The sequence below is a fragment of the Typopeltis vanoorti genome, chromosome 1 (assembly GCF_054136105.1).
Source record: "Typopeltis vanoorti isolate ZY-2024b chromosome 1, IOZ_Tvanoo_1.0, whole genome shotgun sequence".
Lineage (NCBI taxonomy): Eukaryota > Metazoa > Arthropoda > Arachnida > Uropygi > Thelyphonidae > Typopeltis > Typopeltis vanoorti.
Window position 1 is genome coordinate 22246705 of NC_143549.1, and position 26828 is coordinate 22273532.

Genomic DNA, 26828 nt, shown 5'->3' on the forward strand with positions numbered 1-26828 from the left:
GAAAGGCCAGCTTCACTATAGTTATTATATTTAATGTGTCATTTATGTTCCTTTTGTCTGATAGGAATTGTGGATTAAGCTAAATGGAACAGTGAATCGGCATAATTGTGTTTACTGGACTCCAGAAATTGAAGTTGAAAGTTTAAAGTTTATTTTTCACTTGGTTAGAGTATAATAAAATTAGTTTAATCCTTTATCCAAGTGTGAGCAAACAAAGTTTGCGCCTGAAAGTATCTTCAGGACTGGGGTAAGGTGGTACCACACCAGGGCAACTCGTTGCAAAGGTGGAGCAAGCTACCAACATTCCTATCTCAGTATCTCCTATAATGCAAAACACATCTCCTTGCGGATATGTCTAATGTTATGCATTAAGGGAAGGGCCACTACCCAGACTAGTTTCGACCTTTATTGAGGTCTCTTCAGTAGGAGCCAGGCCCAAGTGGAGATACCAGGCAGAAGCATTAGCAGGTCATCTCTACCTATAGGATAGTAATTTATTAAAAAAAAAGGTGGCACACCATTTGGCAACTCCTATAGGTAGAGATGACCTGCTAATGCTTTTGCCTGGTATCTCCACGTGGGCCTGGCTCCCACTGAAGAGACCTCAATAAAGGTCGAAACTAGTCTGGGTAGTGGCCCTTCCCTTAATGCATAACATTAGACATATCCTCGTAGACACGTATTAGACATATCCGCAAGGAGATGTGTTTTGCTTTAATTTTGCTTCAGCAAAAGTAATTGCCCTGAATTACTTTTGCTGAAGTGTGTATACATTTTTTTGATGGACTCTGTGTATATATATATATAAAATCTAATGGAAGTTTCAAGTTTAAGGACTGTTTTCAAAGAGAAAATTTAGATGCAAACTTTGTTTGCTCACACTTGGATAAAGGATTAAACTAATTTTATTATACTCTAACCAAGTGAAAAATAAACTTTCAACATCTTTCTCTAAATCCAGAGTAATTTATTAAAAAAAGGGTGACACACCATTTGGCAACTCCTATAGGTAGAGATGACCTGCTAATGCTTCTGCCTGGTATCTCCACTTGGGCCTGGCTCCCACTGAAGAGACCTCAATAAAGGTCGAAACTAGTGTGGGTAGTGGCCCTTCCCTTAATGCATAACATTAGACATATCTGCAAGGAGATGTGTTTTGCATTATGGTGTGGTATCACCTTACCCCAGTCCTGAAGATACTTTCAGGCGCAAACTTTGTTTGTTCACACTTGGATAAAGGATTAAACTAATTTTATTACGGACTCCAGAAAATCTAGACACTCATGTGGACAAGACAGTCAATTTACCGGTGCTCAATGTCTGATGTAGATTGTCATCTAGAGGTTTAATAGGACCATTCTTCTTTGAAGGTACTGTTACTGGTCAAGTGTACCTAGATATGCTAAGCACATCCATTTTGCCTGCCATTCATGCACTTTATGAGAATGATCAATTTCTATTCCAACAAGATGGCGCACCACAGAGACGTGAGAGCTTACTTCGATGAGAGTTTGCAGGGACAACGGATAGGACAAAGAGGTGCAGTTGAGTTCCCCTCCCGTTCTTTTGATTTAACATCCTTGGACTTCCTATGGGGGGGGGGGGCTCTAAAGGACATAGTGTATCGTAGAAAACTAGCCACACTGGTGGCCCTTCAGAAAGAAACTGAAACAGCATGCGCAGCAATCCCACTGGACAATTTGGCCAAAGTTTCCCAAGCAGTAGTTTGCCGTAATAATAAGTGTCCGGACACTAGTGGTAACCATGTTGAGCACCTCTTATAGTTGTAGAAGTCAAAAGTAACTTGCATTCATCTCTTGATGTCTGTATAAATTTAGTATTACAATTTTTATACAAGTTTTACTTTTGCTGAAGTGTGTATACATTTTTTTGATGGACTCTGTGTATATATATATATAAAATCTAATGGAAGTTTCAAGTTTAAGGACTGTTTTCAAAGAGAAAATTTAGGTCAAAGAAAACAATTCAATTTTTATAGATGTTCCAAACAGGGATATATTGCTAGGAATTGTCCCACAAATTTACTTAATATCCCTAAGTCATTTGATAAAAAAAAGCTCATTCATCTATAAGCACAAGATCTCTGAATGCCCTAGATGTAATTAACAGGGAATCACTAAATCTACTTAATGCAGAAATTTTGTGTAAGATACTGTTAGACACTGGGCTCATGCTTCAGTGGTCACTTAGCAGTTCTTTTTTGCTCTTGAAAAATAAGTTACAAGAAGACTTACAGGTTTTGGACACACATAAATCTAAAGGGTATTTTTAATCGAGTTTCCTATTACTGAGAGTATCTCTGTAGTATATTCTTTCCTGATTTTTCTCTTGCTGTGATGCATGAATTATTGATTTTGAATGTTATATCCAGCAATTTACTCCATATTGTTTTAAGAAGAAGAAGAATTCTTATTTTTGCATAAGTATTCTTGTGATTATTCTTCTGGAATAATTTCATTATATAGAATTGGATTTTATAGAGTCCTCTAAGTGTTCTACTGGAACATCTGCATACTGTTCTCATACCAAAGATTAAACTGATAATGAAGGGTTCCAATTTTATTTCATTGTAAGAATTTTGCTTAAAGTTCCTATGCCACCAGGTAACACTTTTTAGGTTAATATCCCTTTGCCTGAAGTCTTATAAATTGTATTTAGGACAGTCAAGCTGGAGTGGAAATGTGTACAGAATTAGTGAAAAACACTTTGGCTCTCATGCTGACATTTCAAAACTGTTGCAAACCTGTCAAAAGCAAAGTAGTTAACAGCTGGTGTGAAATTCGATATCTGATTTACAGAGTTGAATGAACCTAAAATTGGCATTAATTACTGCAGTTTGGTACTCTATATGAGTTTTTGTCAGGGATGGACGGGTGTTGATCAAATCTTGAAAACTTTAAGTCCATCACTATTGTTTAGATTTGGTTGTTGAAGGCACACATGCTTCTTTAAATTTTCTTTGGCACTATCTTCTATTTGGATGTCAGTTGTGGTCCTTTCAAATCAATGTCTCCACAGCATAATCAGAAAGGACCATTTACCCATTGTTGATTAAACAGATATGGCATCTGCGTTGTTCTCTGATTTCCACTGTGCATTCAGTTTCACCTATGCATGGAAAATTGCAAGTACAATAAATGTACAAGGTTACATTTAATTTTGTATTCTCCTGGATGTGTGTGGGGGGGGGGGACTTGGACATGGCGAATAAATGCTTTGATTTTATAGGGGATTTTAATGGTGGTTTTCATGTTACGCTACTATAAATTGCTATTTTAAAAGACATATCTTTAATATTGTTTTTATGTGGCTTTTACTCGCAAAAATATTTTGTAAACCTATGACATTAGTGCTGTGGCACAGCTAAGGATTAATTTTTAGAATGTAACAGAGACAAAGTGGCTGCACTGCTCTGCAATTACAACATAAAAGGGGCTTTTTTTACCTTTACAAAAAATATCAAGATTCCTACATCCACTAAAACATACACATCACCTCATGAAAAAACCAGGCATTCATGAGACTCATTTCTCTTGTGGCATTTGTTATGTTATGTTATGTTATGTACTTGTCAAACAGGAAAGGTAGGAGAGATCCGCATGTCTGAAAACACATAAAAGATGCCAAAAAAAAAAAAAGAAGAGAACATAAATCAGGCCTGGAATTCCCCACAACCACTACAGCCTATCATGTACTTTGGCAATGAACAAATATGTCATATATTGATCGTGACTGTTTTACAAGAAAATTTCAAGAAGCTTTGCAAATGCTTAGGATCCTTATACAATGCAATAAAAATCAAGGCTTAGTTTCACATCAGGTATGGTCTGCTTCCATCAAAAATTTAACTGTCACAGACCTAGGATATAAAACTCATGATACTACAGAACGACAACAACTAGCAATGTTCCAACATGCATACAATAATGAATTTACTGTTTGTATTCTGCTTTATTAATTATATGTAACAGTTGTGAAGTTATCAAAAACAACTACACTGCTCAAAACAATTAGGGGATATTTTAGTTTTTGTCAGATAATTATAAATTTCTACAAATAATTATAACTATTGGGTATTTTATACATGAATAAATATTTTTTACTTATGGATAGGGTGTAACTGATGAGATATTGTTTAAATAATCGATATTTATTACAAATTTAACAAATTATACATTTTAGCGTATAATAATTTTCAGAACAATAACAACAAGAATAGCCAAAAACGCTTTTGTTAATTTTTAATAGGGTGTATGGTCCCCATTAACAGCCAAAACAGCGATACATCTTGATTGCATGGACCAGATAAGATGATCAAACAGTTCTTGTGGATTATTTCCCCACTCTTCTGTGAGAACAATTTCGAGCTCTTGAAGTAATCATGGTGGCACCAGTCGAGCAGAAACGTGCCTATATAAAGCATCCCAGGCATCAGACCCGGCTGGTGGCGTGTGCGAAGTGTGCAATATACACAGGCACTGCAGAAGAAAAAGCACCTAAAAGATGTCAAAAAATATGAGATAAGAGTTTAAATGAACAAGGAATGGTACATATAATTATGAATGTTGTACATCGTCTTCCATTCGGGCATCTTCAGATCTTCCTGGAAACGAACAAATAAATTCTGAAATTGTATCCTTGCCCAGATTATATCACTGTAATTTTTGATTAAAATTTACGAAAATATACCTAAAATAGTTCTTTATTTTTTGATGTATCATAAATCAGCTTATGATTAATTGTTGAGTTCCATATAAGGGCCGTATCCTAATTTTAATCGGATCGGATGCATGTGGTCCAGCCCTAAAAGTCGGCTTACTACTGATAACTCATTCTTCTCAACATTCAAGCCTGTTATATTAGCACGCTGTTAGGGGGTGTCAGCGACACAAAATAATTGGCAACCTTGAAGAACTCTTTGCAAATTCACTGATTACATTGAGAATACTATTGACTTTGCCCATTTCAGTTGCTGAGGAAGAGAGAACATTTTCTAAATTACAATTAATAAAGAACTACCTGCGATCAAGCATGAGTCAAGAAAAACTAAATGATTTGGCACTAATTTCAATAGAAAATAATATTGCTCAGTCTATCAACATTGATGTACTGCAACAGGATTTTGCTAAAATGAAAGTCAGACGAGTCCCTTTTAGCAAAATTAATGTAAAGAATATTTGAATAAATCTCTTAACTTTATATTACCATTTTATATTATTTTGAAAATTTATATAACTTGAAAAAATTTGTATAAGCAGAACTAATCCGTAGGTAACATTATACTGTAAAGCAGTTTTGATTTGTTTTTCATTTCCTATTCATTTTATTCACACTTCATTCAAAAAAAACCTTTTTGGAAAGGCGTCGAACATTAATCGCACACACAATAAAAATACTATGTGCCGGTCCTTCCAAGCATGTTTGATTGGATTGGCATGTTTTTCTGGCAAGTAATGACAAATTTGTCTCTTGGAGTTGTTAATGATGGCAACTTTGTTTTTGGCAAGCATTTCCTGTCTCCACAAAGTGAATCCAAATCACAAAATTACGCTTTGAGATACAAAAGACATGACATGCTTGAGCGACAACTTGCTCTGTTTGTCTAGCTTCTAATCGACCAATGGCTCTCCAAGCCATGGATTCTGGGATATCATGTTGTTCTGACATTTTTAACAAAATAATGGGTGGTAATTATGCACTGTGGAAGTGAGCACAACAAGCCATGCTTTTATATCCCCCCACATGCTAATACGGCTAAGACACGTTTTGAAAAGTCTTAACATAATTTTGTACACAGTTGCGTGTTCTATACTGTTGTACATTAAGAATATTTTAAAATAAATGTGTTACATTTGTAAATTATTTTTATAACTTTATAATTTACAAGAAAATCAAAATATCCCCTAATTGTTTTGAGCAGTATAATATGTGTAATTAATTGTTAATAGGTTTTTGTTGTCAAATTGCTTATTTTTATTAAATTCTTCATTTATCATGATGAGGTCTCAGTACTGAGAACTTCCCAAGGAAGGATTTTTTTTCTAATTTTATATATGTATATGTATGTATATATATGTGTGTGTATGTGTTCAAGATACCGAGTAATTTTATATAAACTTGGTTTTAATCCTATTTCCCAAGTAAGCAAACAGATAGGTATGTCAAGTTTGTGCCTGCACATAGTGCAAGACTGAAGCAACTCCTGCAGGTAGTGCATGAATACATAATATACCCAAGTTAAAAACTTTCTACATATATTGGAGTTGTTAATGATGGCAACTTTGTTTTTGGCAAGCATTTCCTGTCTCCACAAAGTGAATCCAAATCACAAAATCACTTTCTACATATATATATACATACATACATATATTGTATTTTTTTAAATTTATTTTTACATAGTCTAGAAACCCTACTCTAGAGACCAAAAACAGATTTTTCAAGCCACTTCAGACTTCCAATAAGCAGAGAAGCAGTCACATACCTATCAGTGAAATTCATCTCTTACTTCTCAAATAATCACAAACATCCATGCTCATTCAGGATTCAACCCCGCAGTCTTTTGGGTTGGAGAGTGGATAGTCTAATTACTCCGCCAATTGATATTGGTTCAATGAAATCATTGTTGTTGTTCTGATCCATTATTTTATTGTTAAGAATTTTATCAATTCACTTTTTATTATATCCTTTTTTTTTTTAAATGGATGGAATAATCTGCTGTAATTTTGTTTTTGAGTTATTTTTGAATGGAGAAAATTTTGTCTCTGCTCTATTATGAGAGTGTTTATTTATCCTAGATTCTGCTGGGTGATGATAAGAGCCTTGACAAGAGCCTGTGCATATAGAGCATTATCACGGCCAGATTTAAGGTTGTTGTGGCCCTAAGCTATGACATTTAAGAGGCCTATTCCTACTCCTGAGTAAATTTTATCTGAGTAAAGATCTGTTAGTATGATCTGTTTTATAGAAACATGTGTGGTACACATAATATTATATTTTAAAAAACAGTTAACACATGTAAGAGAAATTAGAATTTAATATCAATTCTTTCATATTTTGCTCACTGTAAAATGAACATCATCCAAGGAGAATGCAAAAGAGTGGTTACAACATTCAAATTATTTATTTATTTATGCTTATGGCTACATGAAACTGGTAAGTGAAAAGTACAATCACAAATTTCCAGAAACAAATGATGAAAATCTTAACATATAAAAGTTCATTATACAAAAGGCACAACTTGCTTTCCTTTTTTTTTTTTAATAAAGCAAAAGTAACTTGTCATAATCAAGGCAGGGACAATTATCGTCCGGCTGCATGTTCTCACAACACTTCACAACATAAATGTAGCTGTATCCGAGGTTTAATTGAAGAGCAGTTGCATCTTGTGTGAGAAAACTTGATCCATTAGAGGATGCCCATTTCACATTGTATCATTATCTTCTAACATGAGGAAGAGTTCTGCTGATACTATGGCGAGGACTACGAGAGTGACTACAAGAATAGCATCTTTGTGGTGAGATGGGACCGTGATCTTCTGTTTCCTCCATAACCACCACCAACACCATACCAACTACAGGTCAAGGTCCAGGCTGGAAAGTCAATTCAAGGCCTCATCCGTCACCTTGTAGATGTCCAGTAGGCCACCACCATGAAATTGGTGCCTTGGGCAGTCGTACACAACATGAGTAATTGTCTGAGCCATGGGAGAACAATCACAATAAGGGTAATCTGACAGCCCCATTTATGTAGAAGGTAGCCACATCTGCCCTGACTAGTTCTGATCCTGTTTATTGATGACCAAATCTTCCTAGGAAGATCTAAACCAGGCTGCAGAGCACAGGTATCTTCTACCAGGAAGCCATTTGTTGGGAGATCGCTGGACCAGTATTCTCTCCATATGTCAGATATTGATGGCAGCACAGCTGAAGAGAGTTCATCCATGAGTCAGAGAGGCTTTCTAGATTTGAGGCAAAGACTAGGTGGGTATATGAGAGTCAGATGTAGGGGGCAGGAGTGGGTTGCTCATTGCTTTATTAAATTCCTTAATCGAGGCTTGTCTTCTCAGTATGTGTGGTGGAGCAATGTTAGATAGAACAGGCAGCCAGGAAAGAGGGATGCTTCTTGCTGTCCCACTAATTGTGCACATGGTGGAGTTTAGCTGGGTGTCTATAATGTTAGTGTGTGTACTTCTTTCCCAGACAGGGGCACAATATTTGGCTGCAGAGAATGCAAGAGTTAGTGCAGGCAACCATAGGACTTCTGCACCACAACCCCAGGTTGTTCCTGCAAGCCTTGAAATGATATTATTTCTGGTTTTAATTTTATTGGAGAGGTTAATGATGTGTCTTTTATAGGTTAGGCTTCTATCCAGACTCACTCCAAAGTATTTTGGGTGAGGCTCGTGTTCTACCATTTTTCCACAGAAAGAAAGGTTGAGTTGTCGATTCGTCTCTGCATTATACAGGTGAAATACTGAGGACACTGTTTTCGCTGGATTTGGCTTCAAGTACCACTGCTTGGAGTACTCTTCCAGGGTGTTCAGGTCTGTATTCAAAGTTGATTCTAGTTTTAGAAGGAGGACCCTGATCCAGACAGTGTCGTAAGCAGATGTTAGATCAATGAAAGTGGCTCCAGATTTAAGTTTCTTCTGAAAGCCTGCTTCAATTTGAGTTGTCAGGGCCAGGACCTGGTCACAGCAGGTCCTGGCCCTGAAGCCAGCTTGTTCAGTCAGGAGTGCTCTTTCGATGAGTGGTGAAATTCTTTTAAGGAGAATTCTTTCAAAGAGCTTAAAGGTGGTGCAAAGCAGGAGATAAGTCATAGGTTTTTCACATCATTTGGATTCTTTCCCTGGTTTGGGCACAGCAATTATTTTGGCTTCCCGCCACAGCTTTGGTAGTTTATCAGTCATGATGATTTCTGAGAAAAGGGTAGCCAGCCATTTTTGACCATGTTGACCAAGATGTTTTAGGAATTCAGAGAGTATACCATCCACTCCTGCAGCTTTGCCATTCTTGGTAAATTTTAAGGCTATTTGTACCTCTTCCCGAGATACTGGGTGTACGAGTTCAGGAAGCATGTACAGCAATTTTCCTGGTAGAGCTGTGATGAATCTTGGAGGTTTTCAATAAATGGTTAGCCATTTGATCAGGAGTTATCTCTGTTGTTTTGTGTGTCGTTGGCCTAATTTTCTCATAAGTGAGAAAATTAGGCCAACCTAATTTTCTCATAAGTGACCAGCTTCTCTGACTAGATGTGATGAAATTGAGTTCATTGATGGTTGAGATCCATCTTTCCTTTCTGTTTTTATCCAGGGTTGATATGAGCCCCTTAGCAATAGTTGGATCTTCAGTTTCTTCATATTTGGCAAGGAGTTCTTCACTTTCTCTACTCCAACATGGGATATATTGTTTTCTGTAGCCTCTAGGGATAGAGGCTTTTGCTGCTGATTTAAGTAGTTTAACAAATCTAGGATAGCAATTAGGAGTGGGTGGAATTGCTCTAATGGTCTGCTCGATTTGTTTCTGAAATGCAGTCCAGTTGGACCTGCAGAGATTCCATCTAACAACTGGTGTTCCACTGATGACTGGGATTGATGTTCCTATCTCTATTGACGATGTTGACTATTAGGGAATCTGTTAAGGATGGTTCTGGTTGATGGAAGAGGGTGGTCTTTGGAGTCTTTAGTGACTATGCACAGATCTGGGTGTAGGTTCTGTTCCATCTGGCTGAGGAAGTATACTCATCTGAAGTAATCTCTTAATATGTGATTCGTTCTTATGTTTCATAATTTGAATGTTTTAACCAACTTTTTGCATTCTTCCTGAATGATGCTCATGCTGCAGTGAGCAAAACATATGAGTTGGTATTAAATTCTAATTTCCTTTACATGTGTTAAGAGTTTTTTTTAAATATAATACTTTATCTGAGTAAAGTTATCTACACTCTGGTAAAGGTCCCCATAAGCTATCGCTTGTCTAGCTTATGCATAAATCCATCTTTAGCCAGAATATGCTGGTTTGTGATAAATGACAGACACCCTAACAGAAAATGAGTTATAAGTGTATCCAAGAATGAGAACGATAAGGTTTTTTTCACTGTATACACACACACACACACGTTGATGCCTCATGTTCTGGAACATAAGACATCAGCACATTCATGTACGTACATGTTAAGCAAACATACATTCTGCCCATAAAATGTTGTGTAAAGCATTACATAATCTAATAACTCTGTTCTAGAAACAAAGGAATTTTAAGTGCCTTCAGGCTTCCAATAAGCAGGATAGTAATCTACCACAAGTTGAAGAAAATCATTTATCATCTAAAGACATCCACATCAGAGTGAGATTTAACTCAAATTCACAGCCTGCTGATTGGAGGGTGAAGATGCTATCCACTCATACACCCATGATTGCATTTACCATCAAGACAAATATTATTCAAAAATGACTATGCAGTAATACTATAGCTTACCTTCCTGGTTTTTCTCCGGGAATGATCCATGATTTTTCACTCATGATCTTCTTACAACTAATTCCTTTAACAAGATTGCCTGCATAAGGAGCTGTGGGATTCAATGATGCCTGAACAAAATCCTGGATATCAGCAGTCAAGTAACGGCCAATTACAAACCCCACAAAATCAAACAAAACTAAATGTTTAATTTTTCCCAAATATCTATAAATAAATAAATAATAATAAAAACCAATTAATTTCCTGTTTGTGGTTATCATACATCTGGCTGAAGTTCCTATAAAAATTATGGTGATAATTGTGAAATCATATATACTCTGAAGTTGTAAAAGGTAGCGCATAATGTTAAAAGCAACTGAGACTCTTCTCTTAACTAAAGTCTTAAAAGAAGTAAGAATCATCTATATTAAAAATATAAATTCCTAATTTCTGATAATTGCTTCCACTCTTCTGACCCAAAGATCTCCTATGTTTACAAAGGTTCCCAGTTCTTGCAACTCATCATATTATGGTCACATGGGAGATCTGCCAACTTCAGACTGGTGATCACAAGAAATATATCTGATGTAGCTATGGTCAGTCAGGTCTAGCTGAGCATGTTTTGGATATGCTGCACTACTAGCCCTCTTCACAGCAAATACAAACTTGAAAGACTCTTTTTAAGAATCAGCAGCAAATTTTAAAAATCAGCCTAAATTAAATAAATATGGTTCTAATAAACTTCGTAAGATTTAAGAAACTTTAATTCTAAGACCTCGTGCCCAATAGCTAACACACCAACAGCACCCCCAGAGGGTGCCTCTCATAGAACTTAAATCTTCAAATAGTCTAATTTATTCCACTTATTGTCATGTGTGTTTTTGTGAGTGTATGGCAATTTTAATATCATATTCCTAAAGATATCTTTTCAAACAGAGATGAAATATTGGAATGATTAAACCTGCTGTTTAATTATATCTTTGTGCTATATTTATTCCACTAAATTTAATTAGTCATATATTTTCCATACACAAGCAGCAAAAAAAATATATCACCTTGTTATTAAAATAATAATACTTTATTTAGGGGTACTTAAGGGTCAAAGCTGTATAACTGAGAAGAGACCTCCACATGCCTTTAAATGAATGTGGAGAACCAACCAGGGCTTCTGACCTAATGTCCAATCCTCACCTTCTCGTGGTGCACCCTGTTGGGTATCTACCTGGATACTGAACGAACGAGGATGGGCTGGCAATTTGGGATTCAGCCGACCAAATTGTATTCTTATTGGCTTAAACCAATATACAAAATGATGGTACATGACAAAATTTCATGCCGGCTGGAGCATCGCCCGGGTTAAACAGGCCCCCCCCCCCCGGTTGTTTTCGCCAGGGAACCAGGGCGAACAGCGAAAAGTCAGCTACTGGAACAAATCTGAAAGCACACCCCAATTCAACATCACTAAAGATCGGTACTATCAACATAAGAAGCCTGAATGGCAAGAAATGGAGCTAGCTGAGGAATTAGATAAGTACCAGATCGACATACTAGGGGTGACTGAAACAAAAACTGGTGAGATTTTTCTGAGCAATAAATACAAAATGTTATATTCAAGAAATGACAATCAAGGAAAAGAAAGCATAGTCATAGTATTCAACACAAAATAGGGGGCTAATCTTCTTGAATGGCAAGCAGTCTCAAGTAGAGTGATGTGGGCTAACATCAGAATGGGGAATTGGACAATGAGACTTATTTGGGCCTATGGTCACACAGAAGGTTCTACTAAGGAAGGAGTGCAGGAATTTTTTGATGCTTTAGAAAAAAGCAACTGACACAATGAAAAAGGAAAATTGGTCCTTGTTGGGGATCTAAATAGCAGAGTAGGAAATGATTGTCAGACATACAAAAATATTTTGGAAAAATTTGGAGAAAAGAGCAAAGCTAATAAAATTGGCAAATATCTGTTGGATTTCTGCTCAGGACATGGACTGGTTATAAAACTGTGCACAAATTCACATGGAAAGAAGAAGCAAGGAATAAGAAAAATCTCATTGAATATGTTATTGTTGATAGTGATGTTTTCTCCCTGGTGCAGGACACCAGAGTGTACAGAGGATTTGAAATTGGAAGTGATCACTATTTAGTCTTGAGCAGGATAAAATTGAATTTCATATTAAAAAGAATAACATGTAAGATAGTTTTAAAGTATATAAAAGTTGAGCAGCTCTCAGATGTGAACTGTAGACTAAAATACACATACACAAAGATTACTGAAGAAAAAATGAAAGGGTTTGAGAACAGGAACCAAACCTTGGAGATTCAGTGACAAGCCTTGAAGAAAACCCTGATTGATTTAGCCAGAAAGGCATGTCGTGAGGTAGTCTGCAAGTATAGAAAAATCAGAACTCCATGGTGGACACATGAAGTTAAAGAGGCAGTGAAGGGAAAGAAGAAATCATATCAAAAGTTGCTGGCAAATAAGTCAGTTTGTGCTCTTTGAGAATAGAGAGACAAATGTAAGAAAGCGAAACACTGTGTAAAACTAGCTAAACAAAAGTCATGGGAGGACTTTGGCAAGAATATAGAAAATAAATATGAAGAAGGTGGTAAGATATTCTGGAGGTTGTTGAAGTAGCTTAGAAATGGAGGAAAGAGTGCTGTAAAAGGAGTTAGAGATGATAAAGGCAACATGAAAATGGGAGAAAAAGATATCCTTCAAGTATAGAGTAATTATTTCAAAAAATTGCTAAATGAAACAAGCAGTTACAGCACAGTGGTAAAAAAACACTCAACAGGCATACAGTCAGGAATACATATCCATAATTCGGACGGTGTGGTGTGGAATTTGTGGACGTGTGGAATGAGTTTGATGGGCGAAAGGACTTATACAAGATGGATGGACTGCATTTGAATGGACTTGGTGTGCGGAGACTGGAAAAAGTGTTGCTGAATGAAGTGAAAATGGATGTACAGAACCAGGGAAACTAGAACTACCAAGGATGGGGGAGTGGATATGCAGACATCAGTGAGACAGTTGAGTGTAAAAATGTATATAATGAACCTGAGCCAGCACTAAGGACAAAAAATGGGAATGGGACATTTAGAATAATGCATCAAGATAGGGGTGGAACAAAGGGATCACTGCATTTCATGTATACTAATGCCAGGAGTATTAGGAACAAGAAGGAAGAATTTTTGGCCTTGATTGGCCCTTCCTGGCCACAAGTTATTGGCATTAGTGAAACATGGCTAACGAAAGATGATATAGTTAGTGGGATAGAATGTGTAGGTTATAGTGTGTTTAGGAGGGACAGAGAGAATAAAATGTGGGGAGGGGTGTTATTGATGATAGCTGATGAACTGCAACCAAGGAGAATTGAAGTTGTATTGCAGGATAGTGAAAGGAGCTCATTTGAGGCTATTTGGTGTGAGATTGATACTGGCAGAATAAAATATACAGTTGGGTGCTGCTATAGACCAGGTGATGGAATAGATGGTGGAGATGGTATGCATAAACAAATTGATGAAATGAGTGGAAGGAGGGTAATTATTATGGGGGATTTCAACTATGGTAACATTGATTGGAAGGAGGAGAGGACACATGTGAGGAAGGAAATGGATTTTATTCAATTATTAAGGGATAACTATCTGAAACAGCATGTAATTGAAAATACTAGGGGTGTGAGAGTGCTTGACCTGGTAATAGTATCTGAGAATTTGACTGTAATGAATATGACCATGTTGCCACCTATTGGTGAGAGTGATCATAAGGTCTTGACCTGGGAGGTGGCTAAAGGTGTGAAATTTGTGATTAAGACAGAGTATATGTGGAATTACCGTGCTGGCAAGTATGACAAGCTTAGGAGATTGCTTGGATCAGTGCCATGGCATGTTCAACTGCGAGGGCTGGACGTCGATAGAGCATGGGAAGTGATCAAAGAGCATTTACAGGAGGTTATGGCTGATTGTATACCTAAGGTCCGAATAGTGAAACAAGGAGGGGTTAAATGGATGAATAACACCATTAAGCTTGAGCTGCAAAAAAAGAAACAACTATGGAGGGAATTTAAAGAAAGGGGTGACCTGCAGGCACACGAACAGTATAAAGTACAGGCTAGAAGGGTAACGAGTGTGGTAAAAACAGCAAAAGCCGATTATGAAAGGAATCTAGCTAGGCAAGCAAAAGAGAATCCCAAACAGTTCTTTCAATATGCTGCAAGCAAGAAAAAAAACTGTACATGGCAAAATGATTTTAAGGAATGACGATGGTAAAGAGTTCACTGAACCAGTCGATATAGTGGAGTTACTGAGCGCGCACTTTGCAAAAGTATATCATCCAGGTGGTGACGTTGAAAAAATAAAGGAACCATTAGTTTATATGGGAATTGTGATGAATGAAGTAGAGGTGAATAGTCTATTGCAGAACCTTAATGTGAATACATCTGTGGGATTGGATGGTATACCGGCACGGGTCTTGCATGAAGCGGCTAATGAATTATCAGTGCCCTTGACCATGTTGTTTAATCTGAGTCTCAGGTCTGGCTTAGTCCCGAAGGCATGGAAAGAGGGGAAAATAGTTCCACTGCATAAAGGAGGATCCAAGACTATGGTTGCAAATTACCGACCGATCAGCATATCAGGAGTCGTTGTCAAGGTCTTGGAGAAAGTAGTCAAGGGAAAAATACAGGAATGGATTGATGAAAGTGAGATACTGTACAGAGGACAGCATGGCTTTGTGAAGGGTAGATCATGCCTCAGTAACTTGCTCAAGTTTTATAACAAGGTGACGGCTGAACTGGATAAGGGAAATGGGTTTACAGTGATACTGCTGGACCTGGCAAAGGCGTTTGACAGGATACCACATGGAATTCTAATCCGTAAACTACAACATATGGGAATGGATATAGGGTTGGTGAGATGGATAGCTGGGTGGTTGATGGAGAGATATCAAAGAGTAGTTTATTCAGGAGTAGAGTCCAAAAGACGGCCTGTGACTAGTGGTGTGCCACAGGGTTCTGTTCTTGGACCACTGCTGTTTAATCTGTTCATTAACGATATAGGGAATGGTCTAAGTGGGACAGTTCATTTGTTCGCTGATGATGCAAAGTTGGGTAGGGCGATAGTGAATGCAGAAGATGTCAAAGTCTTGCAAGATGACTTAGATAGATTGGAGTTCTGGACTAAGGAGAATGGATGTCAATTTAATGTGAAAAAATGTAAGGTTATGCATTTCGGAGTGAAAAGATTAGCAGCAGTATACCACATTGGTGGAACTGTACTCCAAGAGATTGATGAAGCCAGGGACCTGGGAGTGTTGGTGGATAGGGAGATGAAGTTTAGGGGGCACATTGCGAAAGTAGCTAAATCAGCTCATCAACTCACTTGGTTGTTGAAAAATACCTTGACGAGCAGAGAAAAACAAGTTATTGTACCTCTGTACCGAGTCCTGATAAGACCTCATCTCGACTACTGTGCCCAGATTTGGTCACCTCGGTTCCTTCTTGATGGGGAGGAGGTTGAGAGGATCCAGAAGCGAGTGACTAAGATGATAGCAGGTCTATGGAATGAACCATATGAGAACAGGTTGAAGATTTGTGGGTTGCAGAAACTAACTGATAGGCGAAAAAGGGGAGATATGATTGAGACATTCAAATTGCTAAAAGGATTCTATAGGATTTATTCAGATGATATTTTTGAGATCAGGACTGGCGGTGGGAGAACTAGGGGACACCCATGGAAGCTGGGCATGAGCGTGGTTAGCAGGGGTGTTAGAGCTGGGTTCTTTACTTTTAGAGTGGTAAATGAGTGGAATAAGCTGCCAGAGTCTGTTGTGGGTGCTATGACAGTGAGCGAGTTCAAGGCAAGGTATGATAGATACTGTGAGAATGTTGAACAGCTGTGTGAACATGATGTTTAGGGCCTCCCTCGATGAGTCTAAGGACTCCTGGAGTAGCCGGTGGTAATAATAATAATAATAATAATAATTGAAGTAGAAAAAGCCATCAAAGGCTTGAAATGCTAAAAGGCAGCAGGAGTAGATGATATTCGACCAGAAATGCTGAAGTATAGTCGTATAAAAGTCTTACAGTGGCTGCACTGCATAGTACAGAAAGCCTGGGCAGAGAGATGAATTCCCGATGATTGGAGTAGAGCTCTCATAGTACCACATATAAAAAGGGAAATAAAACTGAATGTGAGAATTACAGAGGTATTTCCCTAATGAATGTTCCTGGAAAGATCTATGCAAGTATACTTGAGAAATGGTTGAGAAGAATTGTAGAAGAAAACCTTGGTGAAGAACTAGTTGGATTCAGCCCAAATGGAGGCTGTCAGGATCAGATCTTCACTTTATGACAAATAGTTGAGAAAGCATGGGAATATAACAAAGATCTGTATTTAAGTTTTGCCGATCTTGAAAAGACATATGACAAGGTGCCAATTCTCATAGTACCCACATATAAAAAGAGAAATAAAACTGAATGTGAGAATTACATTCAGTTTTATTTCACTAATCCTGTGTGAAGGAGGTATTTCCCTAATGAATGTTCCTGGAAAGATCTATGCAAGTATACTTGAGAAACGGTTGAGAAGAATTGTAGAAGAAAACCTTGGTGAAGAACCAGTTGGATTCAGCTCAAATGGAGGCTGTCAGGATCAGATCCTCACTTTATGACAAATAGTTGAGAAAGCATGCGAATATAACAAAGATCTGTATTTAAGTTTTGCCGATCTTGAAAAGACATATGACATGGTGCCAAGAGTGAAGCTATTCATGACTTATTTTGCACGGTATTAACAACACCTCACACTTTTATCACAAAGATGTTTTACTGATGCTTATATTTTTCTGATTTTCAACTCAGCATCATCAGAGCACAACATTTGTACATGCGACAGTGAGTGAGTGAAACAATATAATTGCAAAAGACAAAAGATCTAAAGTCCTATTTTTGGCACCCTCTAATGGGGAAAAAAAAAAAAAAAAAGCTATGCAGGAGTTTTTCTTAGGATAACCGTCTCCCAAATTTTTGGCAAATTAATGCAACCATATTTGTTAAGGTTGGGAGAATTCTTCAAAGCCATTGCTGACTCAAAAAATTATCTTTTAGATCTATAAATAAATAGCACATTCGTTTTCCTCCATCTAATCCTGTGTGAAGGAGTGTCCAAAGCGTGGTCTGCCAAATCCGACTTGCCATAGTAATAGTAGCGAATGTATCTTTCGTGTTCTTCCAGGCAGATGTTCACTGATCTTCCTGTTTGCCCATAATAGGCTAAGTCACAGTCACAAGGAACTTCATAGACTCCTGTGTGTGCTAAAGGGTGAAGTTTATCCTTAGGCGAGCAGATCAGAGTTGCTAGCTTGACATGAGGTTTGAAAGTGGTGCGAAGGCCATGTTTCAAACAATACTTTGGCTATCTTTTCCGATGTACCTCTGATATAGGGAATAGAAATGGTCATGTTGTATTCTTGTGTATTGAGGAGGGCAGAGTAACGAGCCTATGTAGTATTTTATCTATTTTGCAGTAATTGTAGCCGTTTGGCTAAGAATGTATGGCGCAGGTATTGGAGTTCTGTGATCAGAGCTGTATCGTTAGAACAAATGGCGGCTCTGGCTCTGTGTGTAAGTGTTTTTAAAATGCCGTACTGTTGGATTGGATGATGATGTGATTGTTTATGTAGGTATCTTCCTGTGTGTGTAGGCTTTCTGTAAATAGAAAAAGATAGTGCACCATCTGAAAGGTGGGGTGACTAATGTGTCAATAAATGGTAAACAGTTATTTGATTCTTTTCCTACTGTGAAGTGGATGTTGGGGTTCTGGCTGTGTTTAGGTAGGTTACAAAAGCATCCAAAGTGTCTTGTCTGTGGGGCCAGACACTTCATCTACATAGCATAACCACACTTGTGGCCTGTATGTAGCTGTGGTAAGTACTTTGTTTTCAAAGTGTTCCATGTAAAAATTTGCTAATGGGGTAGAGAGAGGGGGGGGGGGGAACCCACAGCAGTAACATTAATCTGTTTGTAGAATTCTCTCCCCATGTAAAATAACCTGCATTCATGGCAAATTGAAATAATTGAAAAATATCAGGGGGAAATTTAGACTTGATTAAATCAAGAATGTCTATAAATGGTACATTGGTAAATAAGGAGGTGACATCGAAACTAACCATTATGTCTGAATTTTTTAGGATTAGAATTTTAACCAGTGTTTTGAAATGGATTGAATTTTTTACAAAAATAGAGGAGTTGCCAGTAAGAGGGGCAAGCGACTTAGCTAAATGCCAGGCCAGTTTATATGTGGGACTGTCTATGCTATTAACTATGGGGCGTAGGGGAATATTAGTTTTGTGGATTTTTGGTAATCTATAAATGCGGGGTATTTTAACATGAATTGGTTTTATTTTCCTGATGATTTCTTTGGGCCATGATGTCACTTTTTTCAGTAATTTTCGGACTTTTTTCTTTTGCGACATCGTAGGGTCTCGATGTATAATTTGATATGTGGAACTGTCACATATGAGATCTTGCATTTTTCTGTTATACTCTTCTTGATTCATGATAACTGTTGCATTTCCTTTATCGGCTTTTGTAATAATAATATTTTTATTATTCTATAACTTTTTTAGGGCAGATATTTGCTTACGTGGCAAATAACTGCCTCCAAAAACTAATATGCCACGTAAGCAAATAATTGCCTTAAAAAAGTTACATAATAATAAAAATATTATTATTACAAAAGCCAATCCTTCATCCTTCTAACCAAATCTGGGCACAAGTCCATGTGTGGCCTAATCAAAGCCTTATACAATGGAATAAGAATCTCCCTACTTCTACATGTCAGTGTCCTCCACATCATTCCCAGAAGCCTTTGTGTACTCTTCACAATTTTGGTGATGTGTCCCCTAAATTTTAGATCCTTACCCACTATCACCCCCCAGATCTCTTATTTCCTCTACCTCCAACAATATATTCTCACCAAGCATAAATTCTGCATCCCATCTTTGTTTTCCAAATTTTAAAACCTTACATTTTTCAACATTGAACTCACATCCCCATTTGCTTGCCCAATCACTCAATTTATTCAAGTCTTCTTGCAAGGCCACAACATCTTCACTATTCTTTATGGTTCATCCCAACTTTGCATCATTTGCAAACAACTGAATATCTCCATCCAAATCTTCGCCAATATCATTAATATACAAGTTAAATAGTAATGGCCCTAAAACAGACCTCTGAGGCACTCCGCTAGTGACTTTCCTTTTCCTGGATATCGCACCCCCATACACAACTTGTTGATACCTATCACATAGCCAGTCTCCAATCCAATACACTAATCTAATATCCAATCCCATCTGCTCTAGTTTGACTGTCAACTTATCATGAGGTATAGAGGTAGTACATCGGAAAAGATAGCCAAAGCATTGTTGAAACATGGCCTTTGCACCACTTTCAAACATCATGTCAACCTAGCAACTCTGATCCGCTCGCCTAAGGATAAACTTCACCTTTTAGCACACCCAGGAGTGTATGAAGTTATTTGTGACTTGGCCTATTATGGGCAAACAGGAAGATCAGTGAACATCCATCTGGAAGAACATGAAAGATACATTTGCTACTATTACTATGGCAAGTAAAGACTGGCAGATCATGCTTTGGATTTGGACACTCCTTCACACAGGATTGGAGGAAAACGAATGTGCTATTTAGGAGTCGTTATAGATCTGAAGGACTATTTTTCGAGTCAGCAATGTTCATGGCTTTGAAGAATTCTCCCAACCTTAACAAATATAGTTGCATTAATTTGTCAGAAATTTGGGAGATGGTTATCCTAAGAAAAACTCCTGCATAGCTGGTTTTTTTTTTTTTTTTTTTTTTTTTTGTTAGTGGGGCGCCAAAATTAGGACTTTAGATCCTTTGTCTTTTGCAATTATATTGTTTCACTCACTCACTGTCGTGTGTACAAGTGTGTGTAGTGCTCTGATGATGCTGAGTTGAAAATCAGAATTAATAAAACATTTTTGTGATAAAAGTGTGTGGTGTTTTAATACCGTGAAAAATAAGTCATGAATAACCATCAACACCTAAGCTTATAGCTTATCTGTTAGAGTGAAGCTATTCAATACGCTACAGTTATACGGTGTCAATGGGCATTCTATCAAACAATGTACAGGAAGATGGTTTAGGGTTAAATCTGGTGTGAGACAAGGATGTACATTATCCCCTCTGTTATTCATTATCTATATGGATCACATTATGAAGGAAAGTGGTATTAAACATGATATCAGAATTGGAAATGTTAATGTCAGCTCTTTGTTTTATGCAGACGATGTTATACTTCTAAATAAATCTGCTACAAGTTTGCAAGATTTTCTGACTAAATTGAATAACTGTTGTAATAGATATGGTATAAAGGTCAGCATTAAAAAGACGAAGACAATGAAAATAGGTAGAATTGTTGAAAATGTCAACTGTGTTGTGAATGGGGAACCTGTGGAACAAGTAAAACATTTCAGCTGCTTAGGCACGATTTTTAGTGAAGATGGTAGATTAAATATGGAAATAGACAACAGAATCAACAAAGCTGGTATGGTAAGAAGTCAATTGAATAAATTCATAAGAATAAGAGAGAAATTAGTCGGAACACTAAATTAGCTGTATACAAGACAGTGTTCAAACCAGTTTTAACTTATGGATCTGAGAGCTGGGTCAGAAGTAAAACACTTGACCAAAGACTAGAGACCGCAGATATGAGAGTCCTGAGAATGATTAGAGGCGTGAACAGATGGCATCAATGGCAATGTCATATCAAAAATGAGGATATCAGGAAAGAATTTGATATTGTCAGCATCCAGGAATGCATTAGCAGAGCTAATGTCAAGTGGTATGGTCACTTAAACAGAATGGGCGAGGAAAGATTAGCAAAACAAGTGTTCCCTGCCAGGTTGGCAGGAAAACGACCCAGAGGAAGACCAAGATATAGCTGGATTGATACGGCACAAAAGTGCCTTAGATGATAGAAATATAAGGTATGATAATGCTGGAGTCTTAACAAGTAACAGACTGATTTGGAGGAAAATTATAGATAGGAAGTTAGTAATGATGTAAATTTTTCATGTAGTACTATCATATCCTGTACATCCCTTGAGGGTACATGTCAGGAATTTGATGATGATGATGATACTTTATTTTATAAAATATTATGATCATCATCTGCAGTGTAGATGATAATATTATCATTTAGAATGTTTACACAAAGTTTTCTTTGTGTGTGTGTGCGCTCATGCTCATGTTCATAGAAATTGCATCACCATACATAAATATAGTATTAGTAGTTACATGGTCATTTTCATTGGTTTATCATTAGATATTGCATTGTACTGCATCATCTTTCATTACTATGGGTTTCTGTATAATGTAATATTGCTACTATTGCATCAGAATTTTTAATGCTATAAATAAACAGCAAGAGCTCGTTTTCACATTTTCATACTAAGATTGCTATGGCTAGTAAAGTGCAGTTAACACTTTGCAGAAAGAGCGTGATTCAAGATTTGAATACAGAAGGCTATTCCTATCGTGAAATAGTTAAAAGGGCATCCTACAGTCAATCTACTGTGGTACAGCTGCTGTCAAAAGTGAAGAAAACCAGATCTACTGAAAGGAAGATGGGGACAGAAAGAAGCCACTGTCTCTCTACACAACCCCAAGATCGAATTATAAAACAGCTCTGCCTCAAAAAATTACCGTTTCAACTAGAGAAATGAAATGGAACCCGGAAGAATAAACAGGAGTTGTGCCATACTCTGTAACTGCCAAGAGAAGAATCATTTGACAGAGACTGATAGCCAGGCACCCTAAAAAAAATATTAAAATAATAATAATTAAAATAAAGAATATCAAAAGAATACTGAATAGTAAAAAAAATGAGATTTGCTTTGTGCAAAAAGCATGCCAAATGGACTCCTGGATCAGTAAAAGAGTAATTTTTTCTGAGAAGAAAAATTTTAACTTGCATGGTGCCAATGACAGACAGATAGTTTGAGGATGACCCTAATTGTCTAATGCCTGCAGTCAAATTTTCAGCTAATCAGATGATCTGGGGAATAATGTCATAACAGTGGTGTTGGTTTGCTTGAATTCACAAAAGATTCAGTGAATGTAGAAGTGTACCAGAAAATTTTAGAAGAATTGCTGCCTACTATCAAAGACCACTTTTACTGTAACTACGAATTGCATCTTTTAGGATGATTCTGCCCCTTATCAAACGACAAAAAAAGTATAAGTAATGCTATTATAACCTAAAATGTACCATATGAATTGAATAACACTTAAAAAAGCTTTAATTTTTGTTGCAGGTTAATAAGTGGCTCAACAAACACTCGATTCAGCAACTACTGTGAATAGGAAACAATGCAGAGGTCAACCCCATTAAGAATTTGTGGTAGCAAATGGAGACTGAAACACACAAGAAAAAGCCAAAACCATTCAGGAGCTCCAAGAAGTCATTATAGGGTATGGAACCATTAACTGACGTATCCATCCAGAAATTGATTTTGTCAATGCCCCACCAATGTCAAGCTGTAGTAAAGGAAAAGGAGAACCCACAAAATACTGAACATCAAAAAGTGAATTGTTAGCTTTCAATCTTAGTAAAACTCTGTAGTGTTGAACTAAATCTTCATACCAGCATTTGTTTTTCCAGTGAAAATATCACTGTCCACTCCATTTTGAAATATCTGTAAATTTGTCAAGTTTGTTGTCATTTTCTAATTATGCCACATTTTGTACTAAAAAGAGACAAATATTAATCAAAAATGAAAATGTTATATTGCCTTCATTATTTGTTGTGACAATTATTGTGTTATTATCCCTTTATCCCTTATTATTATTATTATTATTATTATTAAGAGAGAGACTTCCAGGGAATCAGAGAGTCATCAAGGAAGGCCACATACTACACACACCATCTATCATACTTATTCTTGAATTCATTTACACTGCTTGCACTCACAACATTCAAAGGCAATCCATTCCAATCATGCACTACCCTCTGAGAGAAAAATCTAGCCCTCACACTCTTCTTGGCAGCCTTCATTCTCAGATTTACATTCAATTCTCATTCTCAGATTCCAATTCAATTACCAAAAATCATCATTACAGCAGGTGATGCAGTTTCTATGAATATGAAGTGTGCACACACACACACACACACAGTTTATAATTCTTTTTTCCTTGTCTTTTTGTTGGTTTATTTTATTTGTACGTATGTAGTTATATATATATATTTATGCCTTACACACACACACACAAAGTATTCCTAGATATATTTATTCAGCATGTCTTATGCTTTCACTGTATGCAAATAATTGTTTGATTGTATGTCTCTAGGTGAAAATCTTTATGCAAATATCATATAATTTAATTTTGGCTTTATTGCTAATTTAGTAATATTTCTCATTAAACAAGCTCTGCACCACAATTTTTACATCTTATAAGCTTTACATTCCTTTGATCTTCAGCCATATTTGTTTATAATGTTAATGACTATATTCACAGTTCCATGGGTTCCTAATAGTATGATTAGCCAGAGCATGGGACAACAGAAGTACTCTGTAACCTCAGTTCATTTTTTTCTAGCTTCATGTAGTTGTCCATTTTTTGGTTTGTATTCACTGTGATAATATGATGAGATAATCATCACAAAATATTAGTAGTTTATATTAAATTCCTTAATTTCCTTACATAATTACCATGAGTAGTCATATAAGCACAACTCCAATACATGGCACATCAATAAAAATTACTGTCGCATTTTGAAATTGTGCTAAAAGGAATCTGTAACATATCATTTTACTCTGAATTAGTCCAGATAATTTATATGGATTCAATATTAGGCTAATTTTCATGTTTCAGCATATTCTGAGCAATTTCAAATTCAGATACTCTTTTCTGCATCAGTTCATCAATGATCTGACAGTTTCCTAAGCTTTTCTGCACCACTCCTCTCTCTCTCTCTTGTTGAAGGTCTACCACTTCTTGGTTTATTCAGTGCTAAAGAGTTTCTTCTCTTGCTGCCACTCCACTCCCACCCAGTATTTGTTTTGGTGTTGCATCTCACTGAAACCCAGAATTCAGCTACAGCCCTTTCACAGTTATTTCCCGGTTCCTCTTTGCTCATGATCCAACAACTGATAATAACACATTCTTTGATACTGTAATTACTCTGATCAGCCATTGTTAAACCTGAAAACATAAAAGAGCAGCAAATAAAAGAAAATAAAAATATTTAATACTGGGAAAAATATGCATTTTCACAAATAATTAGAACACATGCCATGATGTAGTTATCAATTTAACATAAGAACAATCAGACTTTGTGCCCACACCAGAGAGTGAATTTAATGACAGAAAGTGACATTGCTGCTTGAACTGCAGTAAAACATGCCTGAAAGTCCATAATAATTGAAAAAAAAAAAAAAACTAGATGTAATACAGTGTTACAAAAGTGCCTAATAGGCTCCCATGATAAAAAGTGTGTCGAGTTTAAGGAAATACATATTAATGAAAAATGTTTACTTAATAACTGCTATATTAAACATCATTTATAGATTTTCTGCAGTGGTGGAATATATTTCTTTCCCTTACTTTACATGTAGTCTCAGGAAAGCACATATAATGTAAACAGAGCATTCACTGTATGTTGTTCCTATTTTTTTGCTACCCTAACCTTAGCTTAAGAAAACAATCTTTCATTTGATCAGTCAGTAACAATGAGTTGCATTGTCATGTCAAGGTCACATGCCAGTGCATGCAGGTAATACTGTCTAATAAGACTGCATATGAACAAAAGCTATGATTACACTACCATGAAAAGCAAAAGCAGGTATATATATATGGATATAACTGAGCTCTGTGCCTGGTTTTGAATCAGTGTGATTTAGCATTTTTTTTAATCTTCATACATTACTATGGAGTTGTACAAATAGCAAACTCTATAATACAGATCTCTGTTTGAAGTTGTAGTTGCACACTGTCTATGTGGAGAGTTCAGATATATTTTGCTACAGAGAGAGAGGGAGGGGGGGGGGGTGAAGTGACATTAAAATCTGCAAAATGTATACACACTCCTCTGATCAAGAAAGCGTATGTCACAGTTTTCATGTAAAGCAACAGGAGACCAGAACTGAATCTGAGCTATGCATAATGCTGCAGCAGGTATGAATGGTATTTAAGTGAGCAGTTAGCCAGTAAATATGTATTCATCATTTGAAAATGATGAATACATATCCCATTGGTATGGAAGGATCTCAGAAACCATGCAAGTGATTGCTATTTTCCTGTTTAACAAACAATGGTGGCTTCTCTACAAAGTTGAAACACATTAAAAAATACACAACTTGCCATCAGCCATGGAATCATTATCTCATATAATAGTCTTTGCCAATTCCTAAACTATCTAAAACATGGACTATAAATGAAGAAACTTCTACCCATAAGACTTCAAAGTGCAGTATTATATTCTCATGAACCAGATCCACATATTATCTTGTGAAGGTTCTCAAACAAAAACTGACATTTTTGAATCTAGACTGAAGAGGTTTCAATCTATAGGATAAAAAAAATCTAATCTAAGTAAGCATCAGAAAAATTGTTAATTATTTATTTCTATAAGTGGTTCACATGTTTTGCATCAGTGTTAACCAGCTTAATTAAAAATTATGCAGAGAAAATAATCCCTCTGAAAGATATTTGTTTACATCAAAGCTTAATTTGAAAGCCAATCTACACAACAGAAATAAACATTCTTCTAATGCAACTAGGCATGTCCTATTCGCATTAAAGACTCCTAACAGAATATTGATTTGTAGTTCTTAAATACATTAACTATGATGAGCATAGGTGGAATACTGGCAGTAACCTCAAAGTAACAGTACTTTTAATAAGTATACAGTTAGGCTTCATAAATTATTGCTTTTTTTTTAATGTGAGTCATAGAACTGTCAATGAGTTAAAGATCACTATAAAGAAATTATAAAACACCAGTTCAGAATTTAGCAACCATTTAAAGAAAAGCATTCCATGTCCTCCCTTTTTAAGACCTGAAAAGTTTTCTTGCCACTCCATATTAAAAATTTAGCTTGATGAAACATTTTAAGGCTTCAAAGTACAGCATTATATTCTCATGAACCAGATCCACATATTATTTTGTGAAGATTCTCAAACAAAAACTGACATTTATGAATATGAAGTGCAGCATTTGAAAGACAATTTCCAAAGAATAAGTTGTAAAAGTCAATTTTTTTAATAGTTTAATTTTTACAGGCGTGTTGCTTTGTACACTTATAAACGA

At 36.5% G+C, this 26828-nt stretch overlaps 1 protein-coding gene across 1 annotated transcript in view; it reads right to left on the bottom strand.

Moving 5' to 3' along the window:
- Positions 1 to 26828, bottom strand: part of LOC150109827 (RNA helicase Mov10l1-like) — a 223644-nt gene that overhangs the window by 10054 nt on the left and 186762 nt on the right. The window contains exons 7-8 of the mRNA XM_090396278.1: positions 10497 to 10700; positions 4342 to 4517 (exon numbers count right to left, since the gene is read on the bottom strand). Of these exons, the coding sequence (XP_090252404.1) occupies positions 4342 to 4517; positions 10497 to 10700 (380 nt within the window). The remainder of the gene's footprint in view (positions 1 to 4341; positions 4518 to 10496; positions 10701 to 26828) is intronic.